Below are 26,529 nucleotides of genomic sequence, written 5' to 3'. Positions count from 1 at the left end.
ACGACGGACTGGCTTTACTCATTTCCTGCCTCACTTCTCTCCTATCTGTATAGGTTTTTCTTTTCGTCCTCCTCTACCAGTACGCGCCCGCCTGCCGCGCTCCGCCCCTGTGTGGCGCACGATGGGAGTCAGTGATTAAGCCGGCTCCAAGACGAAGCGGCCGCCGAGCCCAGGAAGCAAGCGCGCTTTCCGCCCCGCCTGGAGGGAGGGCCCAACCACAGCGCAGCCGCGCTCACTCGGCACCCGGACGTGACCTAGTTCTCACAGAGGCCCGGCCTCTTCCGCGACAACTGCGGCCCGCCGTCCCGCCCCGTCCCGTGAATGGTCGGCCGGCCTCAGGTCAAAAAAGCTTTTAGGTGCCTGCGACGGAGCCTCCGGAGAAAGGCGAGCACGTCGCAGCCAATGAGGTGATAGAAACGCAAAGCAGCGACCAATGACTAGCCGGGGTGGGCTGGGCCGGCCGACGAATCCCGAGGTCTCGCACCCGGATATGGTTGCTGGGCTCGGAAATCTAGCTCGGGAAATGCGTGAGGGGCTCTTCACTTGGGGAAGGGACCGCAGGCGCGGAGGAGGGGGTTAGCGTGTGTGAGATTCAGTGGCCCGTGCGTGCGTTTGTCGTGTAAGGGTCATTCCTGGGATTTGGAGTAGGGGAACAAATCAATGTGGCTGTTTTTCCGTGGAAAGAATTCCCACTGCAGTGTCCCGGAGCCTGCGTGTGGTGGGCAAGCTCCTCAGATGGTACCTCACAGGGAGTAGGGGGGTCTTGAAAACGCAGCTCCGGCAGTAGGAACATGAACCTCTTACCTAAAAGTTCCAAGGAGTTTGGCTCCGTTGACTATTGGGAGAAGTTCTTCCAGCAGCGAGGAAAGAAAGCTTTCGAGTGGTATGGAACCTACCTGGAACTGTGCGGGGTGCTACACAAATATATCAAGCCCAGGGAAAAGGTGAGGAGCGCGGCTTGGCAGCCCTTCGTACGTGCTCCGGAAGGTGGGAACTGGTAACAGGAATCTTGCACTTGGTGGACAGTGACAGGCGGGAGGACCCTAGTTGGACGCATATTTCAGCATTTCCTGCATTGTTCCTGCTAAAAGACAAACTAAAATATTCTTTTAGGCCGGGCGCGGTGGCTCACACCTGTAATCCCAACACTTTGGGAGACCGAGGTGGGAGGATCGCTTGAGCCCAGGAGTTAAAGACCAGCCTGGGGAACATGAGACCTCGTCTCTACAAAAAATGAAAAAATTAGCCGGGCGTGGTGGCGCGCATCTGTATTTCCAGCTACGCGGGAGGCTTAGGCGGGAGGATCGCTTGAGCCCAGGAGGTCGAGGCTGCAGTGAGCCATGATCACGCCACTGCACTCCAGCCTGGGTGACTGAGTGAGACCCTGTCTCAAAAAAAAAAAAAATTTTTTTTAAAGGTTTTCAGATAATAGACCTCCCACCCCAGCTCATTCTTGGATTAATAACCCTACTTGAAGAGTGACTTCCCATCTTGAAAGTATGTTCTTCTGTCACTGTGCATTCCTGTGCAACCTGCAGCAGGTGTGACTTTGTGTATGAATTTGTTTTTCCAATAGTTGTTGAGTGTGCCCCAAGTTTCAGGCACTGTGCTCAGTCCTTAAGCTATAAAAGCATTAAGACATTAAACCCTGCACATGTTCCAGAAGTGAAACGTGGTAAGTAAAATAATGGGTTTGGTATAGGTGAGATTGTACTGGAGGTAGGGAAGGAGAAAAGGTAGAAAACTAACATTTGTGGGGAAGCTTTATGTGCCAAGCCTTATGTTGAGTGCTGTGTATGTGCATGTGCAGTCTTTGAATTCTCATCATAAACTCAGGTGAGTGGCCATGCATACATTTTACAGATGAAGAAACTGAGGCCCCGAGAGCCACTTTTTTTTTTTTTTTTTGCCCAAGATCATGCCCAAGTAGTCATGTAGGGACTTAAACTCAGGCCTGTCTGGCTCCAGAGCATATGCACATCTCTTTGTACCATGCTTTTCCAAAGATGGCAATATCAGAATTTCTAAGTTTGAATGGGAGATTGCTCCCTGGAGAGGGAGACAACAATCTGAGTTTTAAGTTTGGCTTCAGAAGATAGCTGAATATCATGAGATGGAATCTGTGATGGAAGTAAGATTTGAATCCTCACAAAGTGTACTTTATTGTCTAATGGAGCCAAAGGCGTGAGTAGATTGAGGAAACAGGGTTTTTCCTGGCCTAGGATTTCAACTGTAACTCTATATTTGGATTCTCTGACTTCCTATTAATTCCTGAGTAATAAGTGCATGTTTTAGAGAAAAGAACAATTATGATTAATTTGTTTCTGCAACACAAAGCCCATTCTCATATAACGTGTATTGTAGCTGAATGTGGTTTTCACTAGCAAGTATATGTGATGTTTCACGATAGAGTCTAGAATCAACTCTACAATGTTGCTCTTTCTCTGGCAGTAGCATCTCCACCTTCTGAAAATGGGACTCAGCCAAGGTGAGACTTGATTCCTTGAAGTACCTGAAGTACAGTCCTTTGCTTTGATTACCTCCCTCTTGTCTGTGAATTTTTTCTCCAGGTGCTGGTGATTGGGTGTGGCAACTCAGAACTGAGTGAGCAACTGTATGATGTGGGCTATCGGGATATAGTGAACATCGACATCAGTGAGGTTGTCATCAAGCAAATGAAGGAATGTAATGCCACCCGACGGCCCCAGATGAGCTTCTTGAAGATGGACATGACGCAGATGGAGTTTCCTGATGCCTCGTTCCAGGTGGTGTTGGACAAGGGCACCCTGGATGCTGTCCTGACAGATGAGGAAGAGAAGACCTTGCAACAGGTGGACAGGATGCTGGCTGAGGTTGGCCGTGTCCTGCAGGTGGGCGGTCGCTATCTCTGCATCTCCCTGGCTCAGGCTCACATCCTGAAGAAAGCAGTGGGCCACTTCTCCCGGGAGGGGTGGATGGTGAGGGTGCACCAAGTGGCCAACAGCCAGGACCAGGTGTTGGAAGCAGAGCCTCAGTTCTCCTTGCCTGTCTTTGCCTTCATCATGACCAAGTTCAGGCCGGTCCCTGGCTCTGCCCTTCAGATCTTTGAGCTGTGTGCTCAGGAGCAGGGCAAGCCTGTGCGGCTGGAGAGTGCTGAGCGGCTGGCCGAGGCGGTGCAGGAGCGGCAGCAGTATGCCTGGCTGTGCAGCCAGCTGCGCCGCAAGGCCAGGCTGGGGAGTGTGTCTCTGGACTTGTGCGATGGGGACACGGGGGAGCCACGCTACACCCTCCACGTGGTGGACAGCCCCACTGTGAAACCATCGCGGGACAATCATTTTGCGATTTTCATCAGTGAGTTGGGATTGCTCCCTCTCTTCCCTGGAGGGGCTGGCTTACAGGGGCTGGGGCTTGGGCTGGGGCTGGGGCTGAGGCTGGGCTGGGGTTTTGGTGGGATTCTGGACTGTTTTTATCTTGCAGGGGTTTGTACTTCCAGAGGATTAGACTACCCAAGGCATGATGAAAGGAGAGTAATAGCTCTCTAGCAACCTACTTCGAGTTGAGACCTATTCCTTTTCATCTGCCATTGCAAAGGCTTGATGAAGTGTGAGAATGGGGTTGGTAGGGAAGAGAGAGAATAGTGATAAATTTAGGAGGTCACATATGATATAGAGATGCTAGTTACTTTGTAGCATGGAGTAATGGAAGTCATGCTGGACTAGCAAGTCTAAGACATAGGTTCTAGTCCCAGCTGTAGCCTGTGAGCTGCAGGACCTGGGGAAGTTGCTGTGCTTCTCTGCAAAATTTAGAGAGGCAGCATAGGGTAGCAGCTAAAAAAGTGAGCTCTGGAACCAGACTGTTTGGGTTTCAGTTTTGGCTCAGTCATTTCCTGATGGTGTGACATTAGATAGGTTACTTTTCTTTCTCTGCCTTGATGGGATTGTAACTCTGGTGTAGTTGTGAGAAGTATAAAAGCTCTTAGAAATGGTACCTGGCCTTGGAAGTGCTGTGTAAATGTTAGCCATTATTACTGAAAGCACTAAGTTCTATCAGATTTATCTTAATAAGGATAAAAAAGATAGTAGGAGGAAATGCTTTCAAAAGTAGAACATTGTAGACAAATGCAAAGTGTTTATGGTCTTGGTGTTACGGTAATTTGTTTCCTGGTGACTGAGCCAGTTTTTCAAGTATTCTATAATTCTGTCTGTCCATGTGTGGAAATAAATAGTGCAGTGAATACAAGCATGGGTAGAGTCTGGGGCTAGACTGCCTGGGTTTGAGTCCCAGCTTCACCATTTACTTATTGTGCGAAGTTGGGCAAATAGTGTAACTTCTGTTTCTCAGTTTCCTCATATGTAAAAATGGGAATAATATTACTACCTGCATCTTGGACTGTTGGAGGATTCCATTAATATATATTTGTCAAGAGCTTGGAGTCATGCCTGGCATGGCTTATTTGTGTTGGCATTACTGCTGTTTTTCTTGTGGTAGGTGCCTGCCTCCTTCCCCTACAGACATGCCCACACTTCTTCTTCACCCTTGGTCCTGCCTCATGTCTGATGGGTTGCTTTGCCCTAGGTGTTGTGAACTAGAGAATTGTTAGCTCCTCAGTGGGTCACAGTTGGGGAAGATGCTGGTCTTAGACAGGGACTGGCTCCCAGCCATTTGGGCCATATTGGTTGTGGGCTTGAACACTTTCCAGGACTCCCTGTAACCAAGTTCTTTTTTCTAGTCCCCCAGGGCCGGGAGACTGAGTGGCTCTTTGGCATGGATGAGGGCCGGAAACAGCTGGCGGCCAGTGCTGGCTTCAGGAGGTTGATTACAGTGGCCCTTCACCGAGGTCAGCAGTATGAAAGCATGGACCACATCCAAGCTGAGCTGTCAGCTAGAGTCATGGAGCTGGCCCCAGCTGGGATGCCCACCCAGCAGCAGGTAACAAAGCTTTCATACGGCTCTCATGGGTCTCTGAAGTCATGTTAGCAGCCAGGGAGGCAGAGGGAGCCTTGGCAGGAGCTAGGACTAGAGTCTGTGACTCTCATCTAATCCTGGAGGCGTATCAGCAGCTAAGGGTTAAATGGCAGGGAAACACTGTCCTTTGCCCCAGGCAATGAGAGGAAAGTGAGCACAGTAGCGTCTGTGTCTGGGGGAGCCTCTCAGACTCCATAGACATGGCAGGATGGAAATGCTCTACTCATTGCGGGCTCCAGTTCTTCCTAATTTGAGTTGCTCTGACTGTGGGTTTCTTCTTCCACACTGGACTTTCTTGGTCATTTTGCTTCTTAGAATTCTTCATTATCTGAGGGTATAAATGGGAGAGGGCCGAAACAGCTCAGCACAGTTATCCAGGTATTCGGATTGCTGGTCAGGTGTTTTACTGGGAAGGAAACTGAAGGTTTTTGCCTAAGTGGTGATATGGTATTATCAGTTAACACCAACTGTCTTGTGCTATCCTGGTCACCACGGGTAACGAACAAGTGATTTTACTGCAAGAACTTCATGATGAGGAGTTGATCCTTTTTTTTCTTTTTTGAGATAGGGTCTTGCTCTGTTGCCCAGGCTGGACTGGAATTCAGTGGTGTGATCATGGCTCACTGCAGCCTCAGCCTCAACCTCCTGGGTTCAAACCATCTTCCCACCTCAGCCTTTGGTAGTAGCTGGGACTATAGGTGCAAGCCACCATACCTGGCTAGTTTTTTTTTTTTTTACATTTTTTGTAGAGACAGGGTCTCCGTACGTTGCCCAAGCTTTGATCCTTCTTGATAGGTGGGAAAGCAAAGGTATCTAGAGGCTTGGTGCAAATAGTAACAGATCTGAAAAAAAAGAACCCAGGCTCCTGGGTTCCTGGCCTGTGGTTTTGCCCACTAGGCTGACTCGTGTTTACAGATGTATCTTTGATTCTTCCTGGCCAACTTTGGGGTTGGTGACCCCTATTTCAAGGAAGCCCAGATCCTCTGGGGAGCTTCATTTGTGACCTCTCACCAGTGCCTGAGTCTGCAGGGTCAGGAGATACTGGTGATTATTAAATAGTCTTATAGGTCTTTAAAAAAAGAAATAAAGATAGGGGGAAGGAGTGGGAAAGTTTAGGGAGAAAGCATATTTTTCTCCTAAGGTTCAGAAAACTGGGGGAAAAATAGATGAGAATAGTTAGGGGAAAGGAAAATTTCTCTAGATTTGGAGTGGTTGTTTCTTCCATGGATTTTGTTATCTTTATTCTTGTGTAGATTCCTTCTCATAATCACAGCCCCTTCCTGAGGGTTCCCTCTAGCTTTTGTTATCCTGGACTATTGAGAGTTCTTTTAGGGGTTACTGATGAGAAAAACCCCTAAAAGAACTTGGGGAGAATCAGCTGCATCTCACTAGTTGTTTGGGAGATCTTTATGTGTTCAGTTGATTTTCAAAAGATGAATTAAACCTTTGAGATCAGTTCAAAGGCTCCAGAAAAGTACTTTAATAGAATGGCAAATCTGTGGAGTAGTTGTTGTCTAGAACCGTGGTATGGGGATATATACACACAAAAGGGAAGGGGTTATAATTTCTCTTATTTCTTAAATGAGCTGCTGTTTTGACCACATCTCTGGTTGTACCTTCAGGTGCCCTTTCTGTCTGTGGGTGGGGACATTGGGGTCCGGACCATTCAGCACCAAGACTGCAGCCCCTTGAGCGGTGACTATGTCATCGAGGACGTGCAAGGGGATGACAAGCGGTACTTCCGTCGACTGATCTTCCTCAGCAACAGGAATGTGGTGCAGTCTGAAGCCAGGTTGCTGAAGGATGTGTCTCACAAAGGTGAGGTGTCATAGGCACGGTGGTGGGACCTAAGTGGCTGTGGCATGGACTAGATTTCCTGGGAGCTTGGCTGAGATGTAGGCTGGACCTGGGTGTCTGTGAGTTCTTAACCATCTGGACTCTTAGGGTGTGAGTAGCTATAAGCAGAGTACATTCTGTTCTTGACCAGAACCTGGCTCTGAAGTGATAAGGCGGGTGGGTAGTGAAACCAAATACATGTGATAATCACATTAATGTCTTCAGTTTAAAGGCATCTGTTTTGCAGGTGCTCCATGTACATCTGTGTATTGTTTCAATAGGCCTCTGTGAGGTGAGCCAGAACCATGGAAGTTGCAGGTGAGCCGTGCCCTCCATAGTGTGACTCACCTGTTTCAGAGGGTTTTGGATTGGCGGGTGACTTAGAGGCCATCTAGTATAGCACTGTTCAGTAAAACTGCCTGTGATGAAAGGAGATGTTTAGTCCCTGAGTTTCCAATGTGGTTGCGACTAGCCATATGTAGTGCTGAGCGTTTGGAATGTGGCTAGTGTAACTGAGGAACTGAATTTTAATTTTCTTTAATTCTAATTAATTTACATTTATATTTCAACAGCCACAGGGGGCTAGTGGCTAGTATTGGACAGTGTAGATCTAAACCATCTCTTCTAGGATCCCTTTAAGTGGTCCTCCTGATGAGGAATCAATAGTTTGTTTTACCTGTGTTAGTTTGTATTTTAAAAGTGATACTTGCTCATTGAAATCACTTCAGAAGTCAAATATAGACAGTGAAAAGTGAATGCCCCTCACCTCTCCGTCTCCAGTGCATCTTCCCTGTCCGAGGCGCAGAGATTCAAGGATGGAAGCTGAAATGGCTCTCCTGATTCCCAGTTGTTCCCTTTGCCTGACTGGCCTGCCCTCATAGCAAGGCCATCTGTGGAGACAGAGAATTCAGACGCTTAAGGTGATAGACTGGCTTTGAGCCTAGAATCAAGTTACCCAGCGAAATGGTATTTTTCTTTAGGGGTTTTCCCTGGCCAAGAGCACCCAAGATTGTTGGGTTTCTGCCCTATTGTTTGGTCACTCTGGCTGCAGGTTGGTCCAGTTTCATCCCACTAAAATCTCAGTAAAATTGCTTAAAAGAACATTTTGCTCCTTTCAGTTTGGCTTTCAGGTTTTTTCACCATTGTCATGTTCCTTGACTTCTTGGTAGCACTTTGTTCTCATGGAAAGAACGTTCTCCCTCATGGGAGTATTGGTGAGCAAGAAGGAGAGCATATTAAAAAGTGATTTAATATATCTGAAAAGCACCCCGACTCCACTCATCAACACCTTTTACTGCTGGGGAATGCAGCTGATCCCTATGAAGACACAGCCGTCTGTTTAGTATGATACCCTGGAGCAGTGAAGGGAGTGATGAGAGGGAAAGTGGAGTGGCTATTTAGGATTTATTTCCTTTTTTGAATACTTGTGATTTCCTTCTTCAGCAGAGGTTTGTAGTGCTACCTGTGTGGCATAGCAGAAAGATGATAGGTGATGGAGACAGGCAGTCCGAGGATCGACTCCTATCTCTACCATCTGCTGATTCCCTATTTACTTAACACTTCAGTGGCTCATTGTGTTCATGTGCCAAGAGTTGGAATGATAAGGTTGTTAGAAGAGCTAAAAAAAAAAAGTTACCATATAGTAATTGGCACATAGCGGGGTGATTAGTAACTTTACCTTTCTTTAAAAGACTTTATGAGTAATCTTTTCTCCTGTTAATGGCCTTACATTTCTTAGAGGGGAGGTACCAGGGCTCCTCAGTTGAGTTTTCCCAGGTTTTTGAGTGTGCATTTGCCATTTCCTTTTCCAGCTTCCTTGTATCCATTGTATATGTTAAATGTTTAACGACTATCTCTTTGTGGGGCGGGGTGGGGGTGGGGCACATCCTGATTTATAGTGTTTATCAGTTCTCTAGTATAAATACCACCACTGTATTTGTTTGTTTTACGTTGCTTATGAAGGAATACCTGAGACTGGGTAATTTATAAAGAAAAGAAGTTTATTTTGGCTTATGGTTCTGCAGACTGTACAAGAAGCATGGTACCAACTTCTGCTTCTGGTGAGGCTTCAGGAAGCTTACAATTATCACAGAAGGTGAAGGGAGAGCAGGTACATCACATAGCAAGAGAGGGAGCAAGAGAGATGCCAGGCTTTTTTCAACAACAGCTCTAGAGTGAGAACTCACTCAATACCATGGGGAAGGCACCCAGCCATTCATGAGGGATCTGCCCCCGTGACCAGCATGGTGGCTCCGACATTGGGGATCACATTTCAACATGAGACTTGTAGGGGACAAACATCCAAATGATTTCACTACGGCCAGTTTCAAGCTATCAACATGATGTCAACCAGTTTGCAGAATTTTAACGATTGGGTCTTTTGAGTGTTCAGGCCATCTGGAGCACATTGCTGCCGGTAACCCTTGCTTCCTGAGGACTAGTGTACTAAGCATAGGACTTCATATCTCTTGTTTAGCCCAGAAGAAGCGGAAAAAGGACAGGAAGAAGCAGCGGCCTGCTGATGCGGAGGACCTCCCTGCAGCCCCGGGGCAGTCCATTGATAAGAGTTACCTGTGTTGTGAACACCACAAAGCCATGATCGCTGGCCTTGCCCTGCTGAGAAACCCAGAGCTACTACTAGGTGAGAGAGATGCCACTGCCTTCCACCGAAGGGAGCATAAAGATTACAGACCTAAACAATTGCTGTCACTTGCATTGTAGTTGAAGAACAGCAATTACAAGCTGACAATGTATCTTTCTTCATCTCAACCATGTTATAAGTTAATGAGCATTCTAATTAACTGTTGCCTCAAACTCAACCTGTTATATTGAAATTGTATTGAAATATGTTAGAGTCTAAGTGGTGTTTTTTCTGTTCATTTCTTTTTAAAATTAAGGTATATCATGTATTCAATGAGATATGTAAAAATACACAGATTTTAATTGTTCAGCTTTTCTGTAATGCATTATTTGAACAAAAGATGCAATTCTATCTTGAATTTCTACTTTCTGAAAAGATTCATATTATAGTTAATGCAGTCATAGCCTTATCGCTAATAGCAGGTTTGGATCTGACTGCATTAGTAAAAATGTTCATGTTTCTGTCTGTGATTATAACTGTTTTCACCTGAAGTCCCTGAATGTGCCTTCTTGGAATACCCTATACTTTTGTCCTATCTTAGTGTTGATGTATGTCACTAGAATCTCAGTTCTTAGATTTAATTCTCAGGGTCTGTCTCCTTCGGGTGACTTTTGTTGTCTTCCTTTGATCCCCCTGTGGTGACTGTGCTCTGTGCTTAGGAGTAGGAGTTGGGCCTTTGTTTTCCTGTGATTCGTGGAACTTGAATGGCTTACCCTTACTTGGTGAGGGTGTCTGAGAAGACAGTGTGGCCTTTTGAGTTAAGGACAAGGGGCATTGCACCTCTGCTGCCTTGTAATCATGAGCAAGATTGCTTAGCCACTCTTCTTCCCTTTCCTAGAGAGGGTCTAATAATTCTTATAGTGATTAAGTCTTTTTTTTGAGACGGGGATTCACTCTTGCCCAGGCTGGAGTGCAGTGGTATGATCGCAGCTTACTGCAGCCTTGACCTCCTCAGGCTCCCACTTCAGCTTACCGTGTAGCTGGTACCACAGGTGTGTGTCACCATGCCCAGTTAATTTTTCTACTTTCTATAGACAGGATTTCGCCATGGTGCCCAGGCTGGTCTCGAACTCCTGAGCTCAAGTAATCTGCCCACCTTGGTCTCCCAAAGTGCTGGGATTACAGGTGTGAGCCACTGCCCCTGGCCACTTTGAGATCTTTAAGAGACAATAATAATAACACACTAGTTCATCTTCTGGATTTAGTCATCACGAATCCAGGATTGAGTTATCAGATGTCAAATTGACTCCTAGATTTCTGAAATGAGACAGGGAGACCTCTAAATCTTGTATCCCCTGAGTGGAGACAGTGAGCTGACTTTCCCTTTTGCCTTCCCTGAGGCTGGTACAGAATTTTCCAGTGAACAGGTGGCAATGTGATGCTCTATTCTTTTCTTACAGAGATCCCACTGGCATTGTTGGTGGTAGGCCTGGGCGGGGGCAGCCTCCCCCTCTTTGTCCACGATCATTTTCCAAAGTCTTGCATTGATGCTGTGGAGATCGACCCCTCCATGTTGGAAGTGGCCACCCAGTGGTTTGGCTTCTCCCAGAGTGACCGAATGAAGGTCCACATTGCAGATGGCCTGGACTATATCACCAGCCTGGCAGGAGGAGGAGAAGGTACTGTTCTTGGAGCATTTGAAGGGGTGTTGAGGGATGATTGATCCAACATTGTCAGGCCCGCAAGGGCCTCTACAGTTTATCTCTAAGAGAGTGGCATGAGTATCGTTCCAGTCTTCAGCCTGTTCATTTGTTGATATACTTATTCACTAGAGTACCAGCTATATGCTTAGCACTGTGTTAGGTGTGAATGTATAGCAATAAGTAAAACAGGCCATTCCTGCCCTTATGGTGCTAACAGACCAGTGGGCTTTTTTCTGACCTGTAACCTTGTCATTTCCTCACCATCTTAAGAAACCTGAAGTCTAACTGGGCAAAGAAACAGAGAAGAAAAGGTGGAATGTGTGTTGGGAGGTGTTTCTTGTAAATATTTCAACTGGAGGTAAAGCCAGAAATAGAGCAAAACAGTATTCATGTAAGATCAGTGGTATACAACCTCAGAGTCTGACATTTGGTAATGTATGGAGACAATTTTTCATTGTCACAAATCAGGGTGGGGGATGTTGCTACTGACATCTAACCGGTAAAGGTCTAGGATGCTAGTAAACATCTTACAATGTTCAGGACGGGCACTGATGACAGAATTATCTGGCCCAGATTTTCCACGGTGCTGAGGTGGAGAAACCTTGATGCAGATGCTACTCTGTGGGAATTTTGATAGGCCTTCTGCAACTAGAATTAAAGTTCCATTTGCTCTAGTAATTTGCATCCCAGATTTAGGACAAAAACCATATGCATATAATTTTCTGCAAAATACTAGGGACAGTAACTCTGCTTATTATACAGATAGGCTGCTGGTGAGTTTAGTGCTTTCTGGAGCTCGAGTCCTTCAGGGAGAAGGCAGTTAGGTTGGTTCAGTTCTGTTCAGGACTGCTGGTCTGCTCATTCCATAACAGATACTCTGGTCTCACTAGATTAGAATATTTTCCAGTAAGGGTGTGGCAAACTAGGATGCCTGGGAAAAGTATTGAACAGATGCTATCTTAATTTTAATTGCAAACTGAATTGAATTGTAACAGTTTCATAGGTTCCCTCTCTGAGGCTAGGGTTAGTTTAGGTGCCCAAGCCCAGATAGCTAATATGGTGAAGTATTTACGACAGTGCCATGCACATGGTAAGTACTTAATCCACGATGTTACTGCTGTTGTTATCTATAGATTAGTTTTCAATGGCTCTGCCCATCTTCTGTAACACCAAAATGTTTCAGATTACAGGAGGGCTCAAGGCTGCAAATGCAGGCTATTGTTTTCCTTGGACTTTGATGAGCCAACATGTTCTCTTTGTAAGAAACCAAAATCAGATCTGTGCTATGAACAATGATAAGCATGCAGCAGTCCTAATTAAATACTTATTAATTATTGAATAATTACAACCACAGTCTCAAAATTTTCTAAAAGCCTGTCAGTGGCATTGCAGACCTACCCCTTATAAAAACAATTTAACATTATAGTAAGGAGCAGATCCAATTCTTCACCAGTTCTTTCTCACCCATTTAGCAAAATCATTTCTTTCTTGAGTCAGCTCTTGTTCATGGAACTGCAAAGATAACACTAACTGAAATTTCAGAACATTTTCTCCTATGAGGCAAAATGTGCTGTTTTCAGAGTTAAAAGTTACCATTTGCTGGGTCAGCCCTTAAAGGCTTAGTCAGCTGCTTTGTCTAGATCGGTGGTTCTCAACTCTGACTGTATTTAGAATTACCAGGAAAGCTCAAGAAAAATACCAGAGGCTTCCCATCTCTCCTCCCATCTGCCCCCTACCCCCAGGATATTTTATTCTGTTGGTTGGAGTGTAGTCCACATTAGAAGCTTCCCAAGGTGATTGTAATGTTCTGCCACAGTCAAAAGCCACTGGTGTTGATAGACTCTTAACCGAGAAATATTCATGCTAAAGTGGACCCCATTAATGCTTTTGCCTTTGGAAGGTGCTTTTAAATGTGGAAGAAGGTTCCATCTTTACTGTGGGACACTCTGAACCCTGATGACAAGGACTCCTCTGGGCCATGACGTCAGTGCCCTTACAGGCAAACCACATCCTCCGTGTCATCCTTCTAACTTAGTCACCGTGCCCACCGCTGGTAAAGAGGAGGTATAGTGTTGGAATGTAAATGGTATTATTTTATCCAGCAAAGACAAGGACTTGCTTCCTTCTTTTTCCCAGCACGGCCTGGCTACGATGTCATCATGTTTGATGTTGACAGTAAGGACCCAACACTGGGAATGAGTTGTCCGCCCCCAGCATTTGTGGAGCAATCTTTTCTACAGAAGGTTAAAAGCATCTTGACTCCTGCAGGTATGGAGAACAAAAGGTGGGAGAGGGAGGAGGGAAGGGACCATTAAAAAAAATTATCTTTTTAATGAAAAATGCACAGAAGTGCGAGCTCGATCAGTTTTTCCAAATTTAATACACCCATTTACTAGCACTAGACACAGAAAATTTCCAGCTTGCCAGAAAGTCGTATCTCTTATCCCTTTTCAGTAACTTGTCCTTGCAAGAGTAATCACTGTCTTAACATCTGTCCGCCCAGCTTAATTTTGCCTGTTCTTGTTCTTTATATAAATGGAATCATATGGAATGTTGGAATGTTCCCTTTTTTTTTTTTTTGAGACAGGGTTTCGCTTTGTTTCCCAGGCTGGAGTGCAGTGGCATGATCATGGCTCACTGTAGCCTCAAACTCCTGGTCTCAAGGAATCCTCCCACCTCAGTCACCTGAGTAGCTGGGACTACGGGTGGATGCCACCATGCCTGGCTAATTTTTTTATTTTTATTTTTTGTAGAGACAGGATCTCACTATGTTGCCCAGGCTGGTCTCAAACTCCTAGCCTCAAGTGATCCTCTTACCTTGGCCTCCCAAAGTGCTGGGATTACAGGCATGAGCCACTGAACTTGGCTGAATGTACTCTTTAAGTGTCCATTTTCTTTCACTCAACATGATGTTTGTGAGACTCATTCACAGTGTTGTGTTTACATGGCTTATTTTTATTGCTGTGTTATATCATGTAACAACACAATTCGCTTATCCATTCTACTGTTCGTATTTGGTTTGTTTCCTGTGTGGGTCTATTATAAGTGGTGCTGCCATTAACATTCTAGTATATGCCTTTTGATGAATTATGTTTTCAGATCTCTTGGGTATATACACAGGGTTGTAATTGCTGGATCATAGGTTATGGGTATGTTTTTGGCTTTTGTAGATGCTACCACACAGTTTTACAAAGTGGTTGTAGCAGTTCACACTCCCACCAGCATGGTGATGCTAGCTGCTACATGATGCTTCCTACACGTGCTCTACTAGGCAGTGTGTTATTTAATCTTCATAGCAGCCCATTTTTTGGATGAGGAAACTGAGGTTGAAGATTTGCCAAGGTTACGCAAGGTAACAGTTGGGGCTCGAAATCAGTGCCTTGTCACCTCAAAACTGGAGCCTTTAATCCCTATGTTAACAACCCTCTAGGTGTTTTGATTTGGTGTAAGGCACTGTGGTAACTGGCTTGATTTGGAATCTTAATTGTAAGAAGTCAAGATAACCTTGGCCCTGTCACTGGTTAATAAGTACTCTGTGGTGTGTATGTCAAGAATATAATATCCCTGTGGAGTTGGTAAATTCTACTTTCGTAGGGAATCACTTTCTATTGATTGATTGAGACAAAGTCTCATTCTGTCACCCAGGCTGGATTTTGGCTCACTGCAACCTCTGCCTCCTGGGTTCAAGAGATTCTCCTGCCTCAGCCCCACTAGCAGCTCCTGCCTCAGCCTTCCTAGCAGCTGGGATTACAGGCATCCACCACCATGCCCAGCTAATTTTTATATTTTTAGTAGAGCCGGGGTTTCACCATTTTGGCCAGGCTGGTCTCAAACTCCTGACTTCGAGTGATCCGCCTGCCTCAGCCTCCCAAAGTGATGGGATCATAGACATGAGCCACCGTGCCCGGCTGGGAATCACTTCTTTCTCAAAGCTATTCTTTGGGAAACTGAGGCATGGAGAATGGTAAAATAACATGTGAGCAGCACAGAAGAGCAAGAAATAAGGCTGGAGTTTGTTTATGGCTCACACGCTCCCCATGCTTTTCTCCATCTTCCTTTCTATGCTGTGTATTCTCTGCAAACTCATCACCACCGTGTGTTTTAGTCCACCAGTCTCCCTGGGACAGGAATTGGTATTTTCCTCAAAGCCGATCCTTGTCTTTGATATGTCTCCTGATGTGAGGTCATTCTGACTTTTCTTCCTACCCTATAGGTGTTTTTATTCTCAACCTTGTGTGCCGAGACTTGGGGCTAAAAGACTCAGTGCTGGCTGGGCTCAAGGCAGTGTTCCCCCTCCTATATGTCCGGCGAATTGAGGGTGAAGTGAATGAGATCCTGTTCTGTCAGCTGTACCCTGAGCAAAAACTTGCCACACCAGAGCTCCTAGAAACAGCCCAGGCTTTGGAGCGAACCCTGAGGAAGCCTGGGAGGGGTTGGGATGACACATATGTCTTGTCAGATATGCTCAAGACGGTGAAAATTGTGTGACTGCTTAGGCCAAGCAGCCCTCCTGCCTAGACTGACCTTGGACTCCCAGCCTGCCAGAGAATGAAGAAATACAACGCACAGTACTTTTGAAGCTTCATATTTTTCTTGGTTTCACACTCAGCTACATGTGACCTCCAGCTTGGTGAGGTTGCCTGAAGATTAGGGAAAATAAAAATGTCCTTCCCATCTTGTCCTCTTCAGTACCACTTGGGTTGGTTTGTCTTTGCTTCCTACACCATGTCCTTGAGTGGAGTTCCCTGCTGAAGCCCCTAGCACACACTGTATGCCTTAACAAGTATGTGCAAGCCCCTCAGAACTCAAGACAGCCAAATTTTATTGCATCTCTACTTATACTGGTTTGCTTTTGATTTACTCCTCTATTAGTTCTATAGGAGTGATCTCAAGTGAGATAGCAGAGCAAGATGCCAAAAGACTATAAATAGAGTAAGGTTTCTATAGATGTGAGACAGATTTGAGAGAGCATTTACTCTGTCTCCCTGTGGATGAAACTGCTGCTGAAATGGTTCCAATTTTTAGGAATCTGCTCACCCGCTTCATTATTTGACAGCTTTCCTTGGTGACCCAAACCCTGTAGCCTAAGCCATTTATCTTTTTCTCAGTGGAGGGAGTGTGTGGACCTGGCCCCATGGCTTTGCATGTTAGAGACTTGGCAGACTAAAGTCTCTAGTGTTTGTTTACTCACATTCATTGAGTGACAGCTATGTGCCAGACTCTGCATAAAGAGTGGTGGCAGAAGTGAAAATGTTTAAGAATGACCAAAAACATTAGTAATGAAAGTTAATGTGTTCCAGGCATTCTTCTAAGTGGTTTACATGCACTGTCTCATTTAATCTGAGGTAAAGGATACTTAAGCCCAAACTATATCTAAACCCAAATCTCAGTTGGCTGGAAACATCAATCTTAACCATTTATTCAGAACCATTAAACCAATGATTCCAAGACTGGCTTGAATTTTGTCTTTCCTAATTATACCAAGGTTGACTTAATGAGCAGTGCCATGGAAAGTAGGCATTGTCACCATTCACCACCTGGCTCATCTTTCCACAGGCCCTTTAAAAATGGACCCTGACCTTTCAGGTGAAGAATACAGATGCTCTTCAGCCTACGATGGGGTTATACCCTGATAAATCCATCATAAGTAGAAAATGCATTTAATACCCTGATAACCCGTTGTAAACTTGAAAAATTGTAAGTCAGAGACTATTTCAGTAAGGTTGTCATCCTTAGAAAATAGTGTCAGTCCATTAAGGAGAGGAGGGCGTGCAGAGAAGTGTTTTTAGATCTTATCCATTAGAAATACTTGGTTCTCTTTCTTTAGGAGGGGATCTTCCCCTGGAACCCCATAACGGGAAGATTATCCCTCATGTCAGGTCTGTGTACCCCAGAGGACCTTACTTGGCAAGTCCTTTCTTTTTTCTTCCTTTTTTTTGAGACAAGGTCTCTCTGCCACCCAGGCTGGAGTGTACTGGCACTATCACGGCTCACTGCAGCCTTGACCTTTTGGGCTCAGATGATCCTCCCAACTCTCAGCCTTCCAGGTAGCTGGGACTACAGCATGTACCACCATACCTGGCTCATTTTTGTAGAGACATCCACCTGCCTTGGCCTCCCAAAGTGTTGAGATTACAGGCATGAGCCGCTGCACCTGGCCACTCTTTTTTTTTTTTTTTTTTTTTCTCTGAGCTCGTGCAGTGTCAGGATGGGTTATAGAGGCCCAGGGTCTGAGTCAGAGGAGCTCGTCTGCCTGTCCTTGGTCAGATCACCCTCATGCTGTGCAGAGTTTGGAGCAGCACATTTGGGTGGCATGGCCAAGCTCTAGGCGTTATCAGAATGGTAAGGTCTCAGTTACATCTTAGGGGGAATGGTCTACAGAGGCACGGATTTACATGTCGCTTCCCACATTTGGAGGTGGGTGATGAGTATCAAGACTTAAGTATAAAAGAAGAAGGAAATTGGTTATGTACTGAAGGCTGGAGAAAGACCAAGGGACAGAAGTGAGGCAGTTTTCGGCTTAATTTCCTACAAGGGAAATTTGTACCAACGGAGACCAGTGTGTTCACCAGAACACTTGGTGGCTGCAGCCTGCTTACTCAAACCCTAGTCTGACTCCCCTCTGGAGCTTGCTGGATTGTGAGGAAAGTTGTGGGTGTACAGACAGCCATTGGCCTGAATCCCATCTTTTCCACTGGAGAGCTTTTCATTTTTGCATTAATGACAAGCAAATAGTTCCTTATGGGAATTTTGCCTAACTTTAGGGGTGAGCACTCTAGAGGAGGGGGGAGGGTTAGAAGTTTCAATGCCTACCAGACCAAGCAAGTAACAAATATGTGGAGTGAGTGAGCCAGGTATAAAACAAAAAGGCTAGGATGAGACCTGTGGCAAACCAGAGAATAAATATCCCCTCTAAAGGCAGCGGCTGTCCCAGCTGAGGTGTCCTGCAGGAGCACTGTCTCAGCATAGCTAGGTCTTTTAAGAGAAGCCAGAAATCTCGTGTGTGTGTGTGTGTGTGTGTGTGTGTTGACATTAAAATGTTGGCCAATCAGTATACATTTTCAAGTTATAATCTATTTTGCATAGAGACAGATTATAGGGGAGATAGCCTACGGAATTCCTGAGAATCTGGCATGCACCCAGCTTCTGAGTACAAAACAAGGAGCAAGCTGATAGCAATGAGTTACAAAAGTCTGGAAAAGTCTTATCTATGACCTCAATTTTCTTTAATGGCTACAGCTGAGTGAGGATGGCCCCATCATCCTTGGGAGAGTGTACAATTTAGCTTCCCAGGACTATCAGAGAACTGAATGAGAATAAATCACATGACAGTTTGCACCCTTGCACCCCCCCATCCTAAACAAGTTCTGTGACAATGTAAAATTGGTAAGGCTGCCTATTGCCCTTCTCTGCCTTTTTGCCCTTGTCCCCCACCAATTTTTCAGTGTGTGCCTCCAGTCTTCTGTCATGGCTGCCTGCTAACTGGGCCTCTTCTGTAAGTCTGTCTTCTTATGGATTGGGTAGACCAGTAGTTATTCTTTTTTTTTTTGAGACAGGGTCTCACTCTGTTGTCCAGACAGAGTGAAGTGGCTTGATTTTGGCTCACTGCCACCTCTGCCTCCCAGGCTCAAGCACTCCTCTTGCCTCAGCCTTCTGAGTAGCTGGGACTATAGGTGTACACCACCATGCCCAGCTCATTTTTGTGTTTTTGGTAGAGACAGGGTTTCACCATGTTGTCCAGGCTGGTCTCGAACTCCTGGGCTCAAGCAATCTGCCTGCCTTGGCCTCCCAAAGTGCTAGGATTACAGATATGAGCCACGGTGCCTGGCAGAACCAGCAGTTATTCTCAGCTGCACATTGGAGTCATTGGATATGGTAAGCAGAATAATGTTCTCCCAAAGATGTCCATGTCCTAATCCTTGCAACCTATGCATGTTACATTACACTACACAACAAAGGGAAATTAATGTAGCAAATGGATTTGGTGTTGCTAATGAGCTGTCTTCAAAATAGGGAGATTATTTTGAGTAATCAGATACAGACACTGGGTGGACTCCACGTAATCTCAAGGGTCTTAAAATGTGGAAGAGGGAGGCAGAAGAGTCAGTGTCAGGAGTGAAGCAATGTGAGGAAGACTCACCAGTCATTGCTGGCTTTGAAGACCATAGGCCACTAGCTAAGGAACATGGGCAGCCTCTAGAAGCTGGAGAAGGTAAGAAAACTAGAGCTTCCCTAGAGCTTCCAGCAGGGAGTGCAACTCTACCAATACCTTCAGTGTAGCTCAGTGAGACCCATTTTGGACTCCTGATACGGAACTATAAGATAAGAATTTGTGTTGTTTTAAGCCCCTAAATTTGTAGTAACTTTACAGCAGCCATAGAAATTGAATATATCTGGGAAGCTTTAAAAAAATGCCTAGGCCTGGCCCCACCCCCACAGACTCTGATTTAATTGGTCTGGGGTGCAGCCTGTGCATCAGAATTTTAAAAAAGCTTTCCAGGTGATGGATGCTGTTTTGCAGCCAAAATTGAGGACCCCTGGAGTGGAGGTTCTGTGGATGGATATGTTACAAGGTAAGGAAGAAGGAATTGCCAGCTAGTCTCATTAATGACTGCTGACTTGGCTCTGAAATGCAAACATCAGCAGTCACTTGGTAATTGGAACATACTCCCCTCCCACCTTCACATTAGCCCACACCTTAGCTCTTTGCCCTTTGAGTGTATGGCAGTAGTGTGAGGAGTCAGCTTGTTGCATTGGACGATTTCCTCCATGGGGCACAGCAGCCTCACTCCCTGCTATAATTGGGCCCTGAGTTTACCTCCTAAGGACTGCTTAATAAAGCTCAAAGTCTAGTAAACCATAAGTCATGCAGTTTCCCTCTTGTGGCTTGTCTTGCCATTTGGTTCCTGCAGATTTGTTAACAGCTAAATGGTCGATAATAAAAACCATTAAGTTGGATTTTTCTTTTTTATATACCCAATTGGCATTTTTTTGGAGAGGGTGTTCTGTGCCAGACACTGTGCTTGTGTTGATAAAAAGAGGAAAGACAGCTTCTGCTCACCAACTAGCTGGGGAGAACAAATTACACAGCACGTGGATGAGTTCAGCAACCACCTGTGCATAAAGTGTAAGGGCAGCATACAAGATGGTCAGATGTTTGCTTAGAGTCTTCTTAGATCCTCTCGCTAGGCAGACAAATCCAGCCTCAATAAAAACTGCCCCCTTAAAGTGACTGAAGGTTGGACTCATGGTTTTGTTTTTCTAGCCCACGTCTCACTTGGTTCCTGTGCTTCCCACTAGATGGCACTAGAAATCACATTTAAGTGCTTGGGTGGCTGTAAAAAAATTCTTGGGAACCTGGCACTTCCAGGGGCTCTTTCACCTGAGCCATATTTCCTGTGTCTTTCTCTGGTCAATGAAGACAGACTTCTACGTTATCTGTTGTTCTCTTGCTTCACCTAGTACCCTATGCCCTCTGCTCTTCCACCATCACCTGTTTTCCTGCCCATGCACATGGAGACAGCACCGTTTTCTCCAATGGTGGAAGCCTGTATAAGGCAGAGATCCTTTTACCCCTACATCCCTGATTTTAGAAGTAATGGCAGGAAATACAGCAATGGAATAATGCTAGTAAGACATGAAGCTCGCGGCAGATAAGAAGAAAAAAAATGTAACAACATGCATCTGGGCCTGAGCTGGTATGTCTTCAAGTTTTCTGCCAAGATGTAAGTCATTTTTATCTAAATTGGTAGATAAATGTTGGTAGAAGTAAAATTTGATTGAAATAATGGATTTTTTAATGCAAACCTATCTGTAGTGGGTTGAATAGTGGCTCTAAAAAGAAATATCCAAGTCTTAAACCCCAGAACCTATGAATGTGAGCTTATTTGGAAAAAGGGCCATTGCAGATGTAATTAAGAATCTCAAGCTGAGATTGTATTGGATTGGAGTGGACCTTAAATCCAATGATAAGGACTTAGAATGGAAGGGGAAATGAGACAAGGGAGACAGGGGAGAAGGACATATGAAGACAGAGGCAGACTGGCGAGACATCCCCGCAAGCCAAAGAACAGCAAGGATTGCTAGCAGCTACCAGAAGCTAGGAAAGAGGCAAGGAATGATTCTCCCTTAGAGCCTCCAGAGGGACCCACCTCCTGACACTTTGCAGACTTCTGGCCTTTACAGTTGTGAGAGAATAAATGTCAGTTGTCTTAAGCCATCAAGTTTGTGGTAATTTGTTTCAGCAGGCTTGGCGAATGAATATATAGCCAAAAAGGGCTTTGTGCCACCCCACAGAACAAGAGAACCATTAATGCCAGTCTCATTAATGACTGCTGGCTTAGCTCTGAAATGCAAACATCAGCAGTCACTTGGTAATTGGAATATATTCCCCTCCCACCTTCACACTAGCCCACACCTTAGCTCCTTGCTCTTTGAGTGGATGGCAGTAGTGTGAGGAGTTTGGCCTCCCAAAGTGCATGGGCTCTGGGCCACATGCTACCCCAGATGTGTTTAGCCTTCACCAGACATTTTAAATAAAATCTATCAATTAGAAAATTGTTTTATACAAAATCTATAAAATTTCTGGATTCTTTTGAGAATTTAGAAGCTCCTGTGATGACAGGCCCATGTTCGTACTTGGCTGGAACTGGCAAGTATCTTTGCCTTGTGGATGGGTGGTGTTTGCCACAGTCCCCACTGCTCTCATCTGTGTCTTTCCTGCATTTATGTTACATGCCTGGTCCTGCAGGCATTTGAGTTTGTAGCTCCTACATATTTGGCAGGACAGGTAGGCTGGGAGACACAGTCCCTTCTTTAGAACAAGGGGAAAGGAGTCCCTGGTTTTGTAGTCAGTAGTTCTGGGCATTTTTTATTATATAGCAGCACAGCTTAGAAAGTGGTTTCAAAATCCGGTTGCACAACAAAACCATCTGGGGTCCATTTCCTATATACTGATTCTGGACCATATCCCAGATCTACTGTGTCAGAATCTTGGGGGGGTGTGTGTGTGGGGTGGGGTGGGGGAGTGATGGAGTAGGACAGAGGTAGAGCCAAGGAATCTGCATTTTTAAAACTCTCAAGCAATTCTGATAATAAACAGGCCTAGAAATAGCTGCCATAGGATATTATCTTTTATCACTGAAAAGGGAGGCAGTTTGGGTTTTCTCTTTCACTGGAGATCTTTGAGGCATGTTGTTTTAAAAAAAAGTCAAGATGGCAGAAGTGGAGCAGAAAAAGCAACGAAGCAGAAGAAGCAGACCTTCTGCAAGTTCACCTCTTGTGGCATGCACCTTGACCCACTGCTGGACTTGTCATGCGAGCAGCGAATGAAGCTGCACCGTGGCCTGTGGCAGAAGCAGCACTCACTGCTGAAGCGCCTGTGCAAGGGCAAGAAGTGGGCACTCCCTATGCAGAAGCCAGAGGTGGTGAATGCGCACCTGCAGGACATGATCATCCTGCCCGAGATGGGAGACAAGACGGTGGGTAGCATGGTGGGTGTCTACAATGGCAAGGCCTTCAACCAAGTGGAGGGCAAGCCCGAGAGGATTGGCCATTACCTTGATCACCTACAAGCTCGTGAAGCACTGCCCGGCCAGGCATCAGAGCCACCCACTCTTCCCGCTTCACCACCCTCAAGGATTCTGCTCAGCCAATAAAGGCACACACATTTCTTAAATAAATAAATAAATAAATAAATGTTTTTTTCTCATGGAAATGTGAATGATTGCAATATTTTGTGGAGCTAAGGGTTTGAATTAGTCAGATTCATTCTATTTATGAAACCAAGAAACTTGGTTTCTATCTACAAACCAAGAGTGGCAAAACAAGATTGGTTCTTTAATGAAGGCATAAAACAAACACCTAATCAATATAGTGATATCTTTTATTTTTCTAGGTAAGATGGTACAATACTCTGCAGGGCCCCTTCAGCACATCAACAAGTCCTATAGCCCATCTTCTCTGTTTATTCTCATAAAAGCTGGAAATAGTTATTTCAGAGTTGTAGATTAAATCTCAGCTGAACCAGTACTATGCCTACAAGATGGTATAGTACTCTGCAGGGCCCCTTCAGCAGGTCAACAAGTCCTATAGCCCACCCGGGTTCTGTTGAGATTTAATCTATAACTCTGAAAAAAGCTGGAAATCATTATTTCCAGCTTCTATTCTCAAAAGTAAGGCTTGGATCTCTACCAGTCTTCTGAGGATGCTAATAGACTACCCAGGAAGGAAGAAGGAAATTGTGAGGGTATTTAAAGAAAGTTGTTAGGGGAAATGAAGTTGCTGTTATTTTGGTTAAGGAAGGTTACAATACATTTAATACTACAAAGCATTGCATACAGATTCAACTCATAAGGACTTTATTAAATGATTCTTTTATTCAATAAACTTTTGTTGGAGTGCCTACTATGTATCAGGCACTTTTCTATTGCACTAGGAGTACTGTAATGAATACAAGTAATAAAAGTCCTTGTTCATAAGCCTTATACTTAATGAAGAAAAATGAAAGGATAGCTTCATTAATGTGTGGCAGGTGCTTTTCTTAGGAAGTATGACTGTTATGTAGACTATATTAATTTATTAATTTTTAAGGCTCCTATATTAGCATGTCTTGCAGAGAAACAAGGCTGAGCCCCCATTGAATGCTATTAATTTGCAGAAGCCTTTAGGTGCAATTTTCAAGTTAAATTTCAGGGATACCGCCGACTGAATGTTTGCATACCTAGTGCTCTCCTTACCAGAAGAGCTATTTTCTCATGGCTACCACAGCGTCTACTTCCCTATAGGAGAATAAATAAGCCCCAGGCCATTTGAAAAATGGACCACAGAAAAATTTCCTACAAAGGGCCCTCTGGATGGGCTAGACCACTCAACCCATTTTCTAGTTATCACGTGGCAGATCTAGGGCTTACCCCCAGCCCAAGGCTGGTGATGTGACTCTTAAACATTTTGCCTCCCCTGGAATAGCACAGTTATGTTAAGGAAGGCTGGCCAATGAGTTACAAGTATAGACTGGGTTGATTCCAGGTCATTCATTGATGAGAGGGCAGAGCCAGGACTAGCTACATGTCTCTAGGTTTCCAGTTCAGTGCTTGCCACTATGATAACCATCTTGTCTCTTTGAATGCAAAAGTTGAGAAACCTAGCAACATGAAGATGTTAAAATGTAATCTGTTTTGCTATCCAATCAAGATCGATGGACCAAGAATGGTTGTGATGTCCTAGCAGAGTGCTCAGTAGACCCAATAAGTGAAGTAGTTGTGGAAAGGCATTGGTGTGAAAGCCGTGGGTATTATCAAGACCCAGAGCTGCAGTGGTCTGGTGCCTCAGCCAGAGCAGAGAATTTCCTTTATTGAGACTTAGCTGAGACCTGCACTACACGAAGACCTGGAGGTCACCATGCAGGCACACAGGCACAGGGATGGAAGCTTTACCCTTTTCCTTCACTCGTTCTCTCTTTGATCCTTTGTTAAGCTCTAGCCACACGCCAAACACTATGCTGGGGCAATGGGGGTACAAACATCAAGAACCTTGCGTTTTGATAAGCCATCAAATTGGGTTGTGTTGCCAAGGTGATGGCTCTGAGGAGTGAAGGTGGAGAGAAGGAGAGCTAGGCTGACCTCACTCACTTTGCCTGGCTCTTTGGGGGCGTTGCTGATACAGAGAGCTGCCAGCCTTAAGTAAAACCGAAAGCAAAGATGACCAAACAGTTCAGCCTTTCAAAAATAGTTCCTACACTTTTCTGGTGAGAAAAAGAGTTCCCTAGTCAGGAATTATGATCCTATTAGTTCCTAGTTGTAAAACATAGTTGTTAAAAGAAAGAGAACTAACATTTATTAAGGACTTACTATGTTAGAGGTGCCGTAGAAATATCAGGAAATTTTAAAAGCAGCTTTATTGAGGTGTGATTGACATATAACAAACTGCACATGTTTAAATCATACCACTTAATAAGTTTTCACATTTGTATATGCCCATGAAACCATAACCACAATCCTGATAATGATTAGCCATGCATGGTGGCACATACCTGTAGTCCCAGCTGCTTGGGAAGCTGAGGTGGGAGGATCGTTTGAGCCACTGGAGTTTAGGCTGCAGTGAGCCATGATCGTGCCACTGCACTCCAGCCTGGGTGACAGAGAGACTCTGCCTCTAAAATATATATATATATATATATATATATATATATATATGATGAGTATATATATGATATGTATATACATGTCCATCACTCCACAAAGTTACCTTATGCTCCTTGTAATTCCTTCATCCCAGTTTTCCCACCCCAAGTCTTGTCCTTAGACAACCAGTGGTCGGATTCCTGTCACTACAAATTTGTTTACATTTTCTAGAATCTTACATTAATGAAATCATATAGTATATACTCTTTTCTGCTTGACTACTTTCCCTCCCTCCCTCCCTTCCTTTTTTCCTTCCTTCCTTCCTTCCCTCTTTCTCTTTTTCTTTCTTTCCTTTCTCCCCTTCTCTTCCTTTCCCTTCCTTTCTCCCCTTCCCTTCCCTTCCCTTCTTTCTCTTTCTTTCTCTCTCTCTCTCCCTCCCTCTCTCTCTCTCTTCTTTCTTTCTTTCTTTCTTCTTTCTTTCTTTCTTTCTTTCTTTCTTTCTTTCTTTCTTTCTTTCTTTCTTTCTTTCTTTCTTTCTTTCTTTCTTTCTTTCTTTCTTTCTTTCTTTCTTTCTTTCTTTCTTTCTTTCTTTCTTTCTTTCTTTCTTTCTTTCTTTCTTTCTTTCTTTCTTTCTTTCTTTCTTTCTTTCTTTCTTTCTTTCTTTCTTTCTTTCTTTCTTTCAAGGCAGAGATTGGTAGGTCTCTCTGGACTTTCAGCTGTGTCTTTACAACTCATGGAGTCTACTAAGGCTGTATGTCAGTTTCCACTCTCTGGGCCATGACCTGGAAACTCTCTCAAGGCAGGAACTTGTCTCAATCATAGGGCTCATCTCACTTGTTTCCCTTCTCTCAGGGATTATTGTTTTTTATTGCCTGATGTCCAGTGTCTTGAAAACCATTGTTTCAGGCTGGACGTGGTGGCTCATGCCTGTAATCCCAGCAATTTGGGAGGCTGAGGCAGGCAGATCACTTGAGGTCAGGAGTTCGAGACCAGCCTGGCCAACATGGTGAAACACTGTCTCTACTAAAAATACAAAAATTAGCCAGACGTGGTGGCACTTGTCTGTAATCCCAGCTACTTTGGAGGCTGAGGCAGAGAATCACTTGAACCTGGGAGGCAGAGGTTGCAGTGAGCAGTGATGGCACCACTGCACTCCAGCCTGGGCTACAGAATAAGACTCTGTCTCAGAAAAAAAAAAAAAAAAAGAAACCATTGTTTCATGTATTTTGTCTTGTATCAACTGGGAAAGAAAATGTGGACTCTACTACTCCATCTTTCTTGTAGCAGAAATCACAGCATCTATTTTAATCCTATAGTAACCTCATTTTACAATGAGTATTTTTTA

The 26,529-nt window shown here is 44.7% G+C and overlaps 2 protein-coding genes across 3 annotated transcripts; both read left to right on the top strand.

Annotated features, from left to right (window-relative positions):
• The first annotated feature begins 103 nt into the window (after positions 1-103).
• Positions 104-16,512, top strand: METTL13 (methyltransferase 13, eEF1A N-terminus and K55). Of its 2 annotated transcripts, none has more exons than XM_002809795.6 (8): positions 104-944; positions 2,571-3,330; positions 4,709-4,908; positions 6,567-6,762; positions 9,257-9,421; positions 10,822-11,040; positions 13,201-13,332; positions 15,278-16,512. In XM_002809795.6, the coding sequence occupies exons 1-8, from the start codon at positions 792-794 to the stop codon at positions 15,550-15,552; spliced, it is 2,100 nt and encodes a 699-aa protein (XP_002809841.3). In that variant the 5' UTR covers positions 104-791; the 3' UTR covers positions 15,553-16,512. The 2 variants fall into 2 exon arrangements, with proteins under 2 accessions (XP_002809841.3, XP_009239218.3); XM_009240943.4 differs by lacking the exon at positions 104-944 and adding an exon at positions 951-1,675.
• Positions 16,513-22,080: 5,568 nt separating this feature from the next.
• On the top strand, positions 22,081-25,090 carry LOC129057780 (small ribosomal subunit protein uS19-like). The gene is given in 3 exon segments (XM_054548445.2): positions 22,081-22,624; positions 22,626-22,650; positions 22,652-25,090. Coding segments are annotated over 3 exon segments (393 nt in total). The 5' UTR covers positions 22,081-22,349; the 3' UTR covers positions 22,745-25,090.
• Positions 25,091-26,529: the final 1,439 nt, after the last annotated feature.

Source organism: Pongo abelii, chromosome 1 (genome assembly GCF_028885655.2).
Source record: "Pongo abelii isolate AG06213 chromosome 1, NHGRI_mPonAbe1-v2.0_pri, whole genome shotgun sequence".
Taxonomy (NCBI): Eukaryota; Metazoa; Chordata; class Mammalia; order Primates; family Hominidae; genus Pongo; species Pongo abelii.
The sequence above is the reverse complement of the archived record's forward strand: the minus strand, read 5'-3'. Positions and strand labels throughout refer to the sequence as shown.

Bases quoted from the DNA above. Each gene is read 5' to 3' on its own strand.
- METTL13 (XM_002809795.6), top strand. From the start codon at position 792: ATGAACCTCTTACCTAAAAGTTCCAAGGAGTTTGGCTCCGTTGACTAT. The intron at 3,331-4,708 runs GTGAGTTGGGAT...TCTTTTTTCTAG, and splicing joins TCATTTTGCGATTTTCATCA to TCCCCCAGGGCCGGGAGACT. The intron at 4,909-6,566 runs GTAACAAAGCTT...TTGTACCTTCAG, and splicing joins GGATGCCCACCCAGCAGCAG to GTGCCCTTTCTGTCTGTGGG.